This window comes from Eurypyga helias, unplaced genomic scaffold (genome assembly GCF_000690775.1).
Source record: "Eurypyga helias isolate BGI_N326 unplaced genomic scaffold, ASM69077v1 scaffold8591, whole genome shotgun sequence".
NCBI lineage: Eukaryota > Metazoa > Chordata > Aves > Eurypygiformes > Eurypygidae > Eurypyga > Eurypyga helias.
The window spans coordinates 1-8,627 of NW_010231527.1; the positions used below are offsets into that span (position 1 = coordinate 1).

General features: G+C 40.8%; 1 protein-coding gene across 1 annotated transcript in view; it reads left to right on the top strand.

The window, feature by feature from the left end:
- The first annotated feature begins 343 nt into the window (after positions 1-343).
- Positions 344-8,627, top strand: part of MFN1 (mitofusin 1) — a 23,161-nt gene continuing 14,877 nt past the window's right edge. The window contains exons 1-5 of the mRNA XM_010161108.1: positions 344-460; positions 1,305-1,440; positions 3,954-4,116; positions 4,755-4,879; positions 6,648-6,756. Coding sequence (XP_010159410.1) covers positions 346-460; positions 1,305-1,440; positions 3,954-4,116; positions 4,755-4,879; positions 6,648-6,756 — 648 coding nt within the window. The 5' untranslated portion in view covers positions 344-345. The remainder of the gene's footprint in view (positions 461-1,304; positions 1,441-3,953; positions 4,117-4,754; positions 4,880-6,647; positions 6,757-8,627) is intronic.

Below are 8,627 nucleotides of genomic sequence, written 5' to 3' on the forward strand. Positions count from 1 at the left end.
TGACCTCCAAGCGGGGGGAGGGGTTGTGTGGGCCGTTTCTGAGGAGAAAGTCTCGTGTCTCGGGAGCACACCGCGCCAGGGCGGGTTCAAACTCGGCCCCGACTTTCGGGAGCCGCTGCCGGCGAGTGTGAGGGGAGGAGTGAAGAGGTTGTCAGGGCAAGAGAACCAGTGTGAGCCAGGCTTACTGGCGTTCATTGTGGCTTGGGGTTTTGGCTTTGTTCTGGGGGATTTTTAAATTTTTTGTTGCCCTGTCTCACTGGCTGGGGGAGAAGTGTCCGACTCCTCAGGTACACGGGTGTGCTGAGCGCTGTGGTCACTTTATGTAACTTTCCTTGCAGCTGCATAATGGCAGAAGCCACCGTCTCTCCGCTGAAGCACTTTGTGCTGGCTAAAAAGACCATCACTGCCATCTTCGACCAGCTGCTGGACTATGTCACCGAGGGAGCCACTTTTGTGGAAGGTTAGCTTTCATCTGAAACACAAGGGCCTCGCCTGTTGCTTTGAGGATGTTTTACCGCGGCGCGGTGTACCCTGCACGCGCAACATCGGTCGGCTGTTTGTGTAAACATGTGCCTTCAGAAATAGTCACGTTTTTCATTTGACATTGATTTTTTTTTTTTTATGTCAACTTGGGTTAGCAGGAGTGCCAAGGATGGTTATGTATATGAAAAGCTGATTGCATCGCTTGGACTGGTAACCTAACCTCCTTCCCGTGAGGGCGAAAGCTTAACCACGCTGCTGTTTATAGTTGTCTTGCAGCCCATTTTTTCATAGAGGGAAGGAAAAACAGGTTCTCCCATTATTCACTAGGAAAGTAGATCAACATGACGTAATGCACAGAGCAACTGGTTACACACTCAGAGGTTTTAGCGACGTGCAGGTGCGTGTGTTGCCACGTGGAGTTGGTTGCTCATCACCCCGCTGAGCTCTGTGGGGAGAAGACAGCTGAGCCTGGCTGGTGTATCCATGAGAGTTCCCAGCTGTCCTTTCTGAAGGAGGCAGGTGTCGCAAAGAGTGGGGCAGATCAGCACAGCAGGCTGTGTTCACAGGCTTTTTGAACCAGCAGTTAGACTGTTGATTAATCTGAAGTGACTTAGGTTGTGATTTCACAAGTGCTTGTGGTGGACCCCCTAAATGACAAGGGCTACTATCAGTGTCTGTAGTGGGGTTTTGTTTTCTTACTACTGCGTAATTAAAATTTGCACAGGTCTTTGGCATGGGAAATACTGATCATCTGTATCTTGTGTCCTGCAGCATGTATTCTGTGTATGAAGGCTTTTACATTATTCTTTTTCTATGTCTAGCAACGTACAGGAACCCAGAGCTCAAACATGTAGCCATGGAAGATGAACTACTGAAAATACAGGCATATAAAAAGAAGTTAGCAGTCATCGGTGAGGTGCTGTCACGGAGACACATGAAAGTGGCATTTTTTGGCAGGTATTGAATGGAGTTACTAGTTCTTTTAATTTTTTTTTCTTCTCTTGCAGGGCTTAGTGTTTGTATTTCTAATTTAAATGTGCTGGAATTAGTGCTTCATGGTTAATTATTGTTTGAAATATAATACATAAAACCATGTTCACTCTTTGCTGAATAATTCTTTGATGCCATCTCGCTTTGTGACTGTAGATCAGTTATGTATGTCATTACACGTCTTTTATTGATAAAGTTTGTAAAAATAGTTATCCTGTATATATCTGTTGTTTGACTTAGAAAGGTCTGAGTTTGTGGTCATCTTCTCTGTGGTGGTTTTGTTTGTTTAGTGTCTTTGTTTTATTGGGCTCCTACTGTTACAAACTTTTCTGTTTGGTCACAGATACTGAAAAACTAAACTTTGGGCTGCTTATATCTCCATATATAAGCAGCTGAAGGAAAACAGACAGAGGTGGTTGCCTTGTACCATTAGTCTGACAGATGTGTGGTGCTTGTAAGGGATAACAGTAACAACGGACTGTAAAGCTTACAGATCCATCTGACAGAGGCTATGAATTTTGGCTTCCTGAATCGCTGGTTAGGAAAAATTCCAGTTCAGTCCTCACTGGTATTACTACAGACCAAGTGTCAGACCTTTGCATGTTTAGATAGCATTTCCAAAGTTGTGGGTGATCTAAATTCGCTTCTGTTAAAAAAAAAAAAAAAAGTATTTTTAGTATTAGAAAATGTTTAACTGTGGTTATCTTGGGGTCATCTTAGCCATGTTGTTATTTTTGCAGCAGGATGAAAGAGAGTTCAGAAGTGTTGCACCCAAAATGTGTTACTGCATAAGAAGCATTTTAAAGAGGTGCCATCGGGTGTGTAGACCCAAAGCACTGAAGTTTTATGTGCCTCTGCTTGTATGGATTGTGGTTTGCGTTTCAGTCACATCTTAGTAGAAAAAAATTAAGTTTTCAGTGAGAAATTTTGATTGGGTCTTAGAACTTCCAGTAAATGTCTGTGTTCCGAACATTGTGCCATTCTGTTCCTATAAAATTTGGAGGGTGTAGAAAGATGATGAAACTCTGCCTTACTGAATGTGAAGTCAGCCAGAAAGTCGTTAAGTTCTGAAAGACTCTGGTTCCAGTGCTTTCAGATGCTCCTGTGTGCCTGGCTGGTCTGGGGTCTGTTAGTCCGCTTTACTTCAGGAAGATTGATTTTTTCCATGCTTAAATTTAATCATGTGGTTACTTTTTTTTTTGTGGACTATGAATCTTCATAGTTTTGTTCTAAAAATTCTGTAACAGTATTGGAAAAACGTGTACAACAGTGATCTCACCTTCACTTTGCTAAACATTGTTCAGCTGTTTAAAGAAAAACAATGAAAGGATTTGGGATAAAGAAATTAATTATACTTCAGCCTTGATATTTCACAGAGTTAGAAGTTAAATACATTTACAAGCTGTGATGTGCGATGACAGTTGCTTTTACAAAGGGCAGAAGTTCAGAGCAGGAAAAAAAATTTACCTCTCCCTCTGGCACTTTGAATAAATTTGTGAACTGTTCTACAGTGAGCAGTGAACATGTTTTAGAGGTAGCAGCTCAGAAATGAGTTACAGTCCGTGTAACTTCATACTGTTGTGTAACAGTTAAACCTCAAGTATTTATGGGTGAGGGGTAGAGGGTTAGTGTGAAGTAGGACATTGCTGAGAACTTCAAGTTCTTGCAGAATCTTTAATTGGCAAACTTTTAATCAACAGCATTTTGGTTAATTTAGCTCCCCCTTTCTTCTGAAATAAGGACAAGACTAAGGTTTGTTAGTAAGGACAGCTTTTGCATTATAAGGATTATGCACAAAAAATAAACTTGAGGGATTTTTGCGTATTGTTACGTCTCTTACTTTAGGGATCTTCATTCAGTTGAGATTATCATCCGTTAAATTGTTCTTAGCTGTCATTGCTGGGTGTGATGAGAATTCCCAGACTAGCCAGATGCTTTGAAACATACCTGAAGGCAGTAGTACGGCAACGCTCCTTTTGCACCCAGATGTTTCCCTAAAGACAGATTAAGTTGCTGAGGTGGGCATTTCACAAGCATTTTAAGGAGTCACCATAGAAGGTAGTCGTTCCCTGCCCCTGTTGTGCAGCATTCTCCTCGTGTCCAGTGTCTTCGGAATTCCTTTATCTTTGCTGTAAGCAGGAAAAACATGGTATCATTTACAAATTCCTTACGAAGTGTGCTTCCCAGGACAGGCTGGTTGTGTTGAGCCAGTGTAATGCAAATGAAAATTTGTTTCCTTGGTTCTGTAGGCAGTGTTGATATGAAGACAGATTTTTGGAATAGCTATTCACGGAACTTTTCCTGCACTCCCTGTTCTTTTCTGGCAAGCTATGCTGTACTGGTTTGAAGCTCTGTTACCCAAACTAGCCCGCAGTGTCTGGGTCTGATGCAATTCAATGGGGGTGCACTCAGTTCAAGACGAAAGTATGTGTAATGCTGCTGTACTGTGCTTAAAGGGCTGCTTTTTTCTATCCCTGTAGAACCAGCAGTGGGAAAAGTTCGGTCATTAATGCAATGCTGTGGGATAAGGTGCTTCCTAGTGGGATTGGCCATACAACTAACTGCTTTCTCAGTGTGGAAGGGACAGATGGAGATAAGGCTTATCTCATGACAGAAGGATCCGATGAAAAGAAGAGTGTCAAGGTATGGTTTCTGAATGATTAATGCTACTTTTCACAGTAACTGTTTCTCAAAAGATCTGTTTCCTAACAGTGATTTCAAGTCGAACAGGAGTATAAGGCTAACTCACTCTGCATTTTAAAGTTCTTACTTAGGAAGGAATAACAAACTAAAATGGTGTACTTCACAGTTTTTCTTGGATATGTCAGAGAAACGGCTAATGTGTGTCTCATTGTAGCATAGCGTATGTTGAGTGATTTATTTTTATAGGACTGAGAGTAAGTTCTGTTTCTTGTTAAGCATTTGGAATGTGCTTCTCATTTGGTCTTACAATGCTCAGCTCATCTAACCAATCACATTGATAGGTTAAACCTGGGAGAAAAACTCACGATGACGCTTAGTGCAATGCACTCTACCCCTGTAAACAATACCACTTTGTGGAAACTCCTGTCTAGGTTTCAAGGCACAGCTTGTTCTTTGGATACTGGTGAGTCTAAGAGCTTAAAAAAAAAAATCGCAAATATTCACCAGAAAGAAGTATGAACTCTGTTTTCCTGTGAATGATAGATCCTGTCCATGTTGCTTGAGCACTGAATTAGACTGGTTTACAGACTTGGTTGTGGTGTGTGTTCATGTTTGTCTTCTCTTTATTCTCTTTACAGACAGTCAATCAGCTTGCCCATGCACTTCACATGGATAAAGATTTGAAAGCTGGCTGTCTTGTCCATGTCTTTTGGCCCAAGTCTAAGTGTGCCCTGCTGAGAGATGATTTGGTTTTAGTGGACAGGTATGTTTTCTGGTTTAGTAAATGTTTTCTTAAAGAAATTAGCTATTATAATCTTCAGAAAAGAGACTGGCTTATTGTTTGATTGTGATTTGATTGTTAGTTTGCAAAATTATGGAAAGGCTTTTTTTTTTTTCTTTGAAAGAGGGTACAGAGTTTGTTCTTTTGTGTATCTTGTTGCCTGTCATCACCCCACTTGATTTTGATCCAGTAGCAGTTGGAACAAACAAGTGTCTTGTGATTGAGCTCAATAAGGGAATAGCTTTTAGCTGGGAGCACTTCTACCTTAAAAACAAACACTATGGAAGTGTGAATAGGGTTGTTGCATCAACAAGCTTCAGACTGATCATGGGCAATGAGTGTGAGTAATTTAGACTTCGTTTTCAAAAGCTTCTGATAAGAGTTGCAGTGCCTACATATTGAAGGAATGGGTGACTTCAGAGCATAGCCACGAATTGTGACTGTCGGCTGTGTGTGCCTGGGGGTTGGGCTAGCATTTCCTACAGTTTGTGCGTTCAAAGAGTGCTGAAAGCTGTTGCTGTGTCCATGTCAAATGCCCCTATTCCTGGCCACTTTGAGGTATGACCAGGTAATATTTTTTCACACAAATGTGTGAATCAATATAAATTTGAATTTGTGAGTAATTCACTCAAGTAGGAGTGAATTTGTAAGTATGACTTCTTGATGTCCAGCAAAATAATATGCAGAGCGTATTTTGATAAGTTGTAGTGCTTTCTGTAACATCTCTAATCTGGCACCTTTGAAATCACTGGGAGTTTGTCATTACTTTCTTGGGTGCAAGCTCAGGTCTTGTTAGTCATGGAAAAGCCAGCCTGGCTGGCACAGGGAGCTGCTTGGTTCGATGCACTGCTGGGCTTCCATGCTTACGCAGCTCTGCCGTCTCCTTGGGGACATGTGCAGGGGCACAAGTGTGCTACAAGCCCAGAAGGGATCCTTGCATAGGTATGCTGTAAGGCACGATCTGATCTGCACAGTCTCGGTTGCTGAAGGTGAAATGTAAAGGGAAAAGGGAACAGGTGGCTGTAAGGAGAAAATTATGGTTAAATAGAACAAATTAGAACCAGCAGTAATTGAGGTGTTGCAAACATGATCTAATGCTCATATTCCATTTATTTCTGAAAAACTTGACAGCACTGTCATTGTAGCTTCATTTTAATTAGTTATTAAATCTGTGCTCAGCTTCTGTAGCATATCTCTTTAAAGAAAGCTTTGATTAATGGAAAAATAGTTACGAATAACTGTAACTCTTTTTGATTAAAATCTAAAACTTGGAATATGGGGAGGGGGACCATTCTGTGACACTGCCTGGATTCCTGACAGGCTGCCTGTCCCTTTATCTCTTTAAAGAAAGCTTTGATTAATGGAAAAATAGTTATGAATAACTGTCCTTTTTGATTAAAATCTAAAACTTGGAATATGGGGAGGGGGACCATTCTGTGACACTGCCTGGACTCCTGACAGGCTGCCTGTCACTTTTCTTGGCTGTTATGCTCTGCATATTTATTCATTCAAAACTGCATTTTGGAATGAGTAGATGGTCCAGTGTGTGAGTGACTGCTAAATGCCAAATTGCTAATTGGCTTTTGCTGTGCTTGCCTGAAGCTTGAGTTAGGCATCAGTCTAAAGATACAAAGCTTTCTATCTTCTTACAAGGCCCTTAGGCAATCCCAGTCTATTTTTATCAGTTTCCGTAAGTCAAATACTCCTTTGCTGCATAAATATGAGTTTGTGGTGGTTTTATTCTCAACAGCCCTGGCACGGATGTCACTACAGAACTGGACAGCTGGATTGACAAATTCTGCTTAGATGCTGACGTGTTTGTCTTGGTTGCCAATTCTGAATCAACTCTCATGAACACGGTATGATGGGCGATGATTTTATGTTGCTTCTTCATTTAAATACTCAGCACTTCTGTAACTGCAGCGGCTTCTTTTAGACCTTTACTGAAGCTCCCATGTAGTGCTTGTCTTGCTTTACAGTTTGATATTTGTCAGCTGAAGACACTTAGTATTATCAAGTAAATAAATTAGGGAGTATTTCTTACCCAGAAGTTCAGAAAAATGCACAAAGTGGGTGAAGGAAGTTGAATTTCTGTCTTGTTCCTCATGTGCTCTTGCCTCAGAAGAGGGTGGGTTCCCTCGGCACACTTTGTTCAGAGGACAAGTGCTGTGGGTTGCCCTCGTTGGCCTGTGTTTCTTCTTCAGAAGATGCTAGCTATAAGCATTCGTGTTGCCTGGTTCTGTGCAACATGGAGAGCTGAAGGTGGTTTAACAACTATATCCTACAAAACCTTGTTTCAAGAGAGGGCAGACTTCTGTATACCTCACAGCCTAAATACTGTATGACTCGTAGGAGGAGAGCATACAAAGTGGCCTAAGGAGCTGCTGTGAGTCTCAAAATACAAGATGAGATTTGCTTTAATTCTATAGTGATCTCCAGTTTTGACTAAACTGACTATTGTGAATGCAGACAATATAATATAAATACCTATGTACAATACCAATATAAAATTTCTAAGTTACTGGAAGTGGGACTGCCAGAATGTAGTATAACACTACTGAGAAGTCTCTTGACGTCTTACTGAGCCTACTGTAGACAAATAAAATGCTCTGATTGTTCTGAGCATAGTTCTGATATGAACTGTCTGAGGTCTCTAATTATTGAGGCAATTTTTAATACAATAAAGAACTGAACGTCCTTCAGTTTCAGCAAATTAGAATAGTTTGGTAGAAATCTGAGAACAACATGAAATGAGTTCATGCATTATACCCATACCATAGTTGTTTTGGTTTTTTTTAATTAACAGAAGGAAGAAGAAAACAAGCTTGGGTTTCAGTGAACACCTCATTACTATATAGAAACATGGGCACAACAGGGACCTGGGTGCCAGATTTCAGGTTGGGGTAATGAAATAACAGAGAAAAGGCCACATTTCGTTTCTCTCATTTGCTCAGGAGAAATACACCATTAAAAACAATCTGAGATAGTAAATATGCAGGGAAGACATACAGGTTGTACATCTACTGGAAGATTCTGTTAATTTTGTCTTTGTCTGATGATTAATACTCAGTCACACAAGTGTTACCTTGCTTTCTTATGTGATTTTTGGCTGGTCTTTGTTCCTCACCAGGCAGGGCTGAAAGCTGCTAAATAGAGATAGGTTAGGTTTGCAATTCATTTGAAGCATTAGTCTTGCTGAAGTTTCTTTTGGTTGCCACACCAATAAATCTTCACCTCACACTGAGCACCTTGTAATTATTACAATCTGGGAATAGCCAGTGTCCAGGGTCTATATTGGAGGGAGAGAAAGTACATCTTGGTTGTAACTGAGGCTTTGGCTCAGGGAACAGTTCTCTTTAGTTTTTAATTCTTTCAGCCTGGTACACACGAAAGAAGTTCCCTGTAACAATTACGAGCTGCCCTATCGTGCTTCTGTTAAGTTTTGTATTGTGGCAAATGGTAACTTCTTTCTTCATCTACACAAGTTTATCCTTCGGATAGAGCATGCGATAACTATGTTCTCATCCCCCTTAGGCATTATTTTTACCTCTTACCATCACAGGTTTGAGAGTATTTGGCAGCTGCTATGCACCCACTGATTTTTTTTTTTTCTTAAATGTGATTGTTTCTAATATTCCCTCACAAATTCTCTTCAGACAAAGCTCTTACTTCTGCAACAGTAATCTTGTTGACACATGCTTACTCCTGGCTGGTGGAGACTCATGTATCT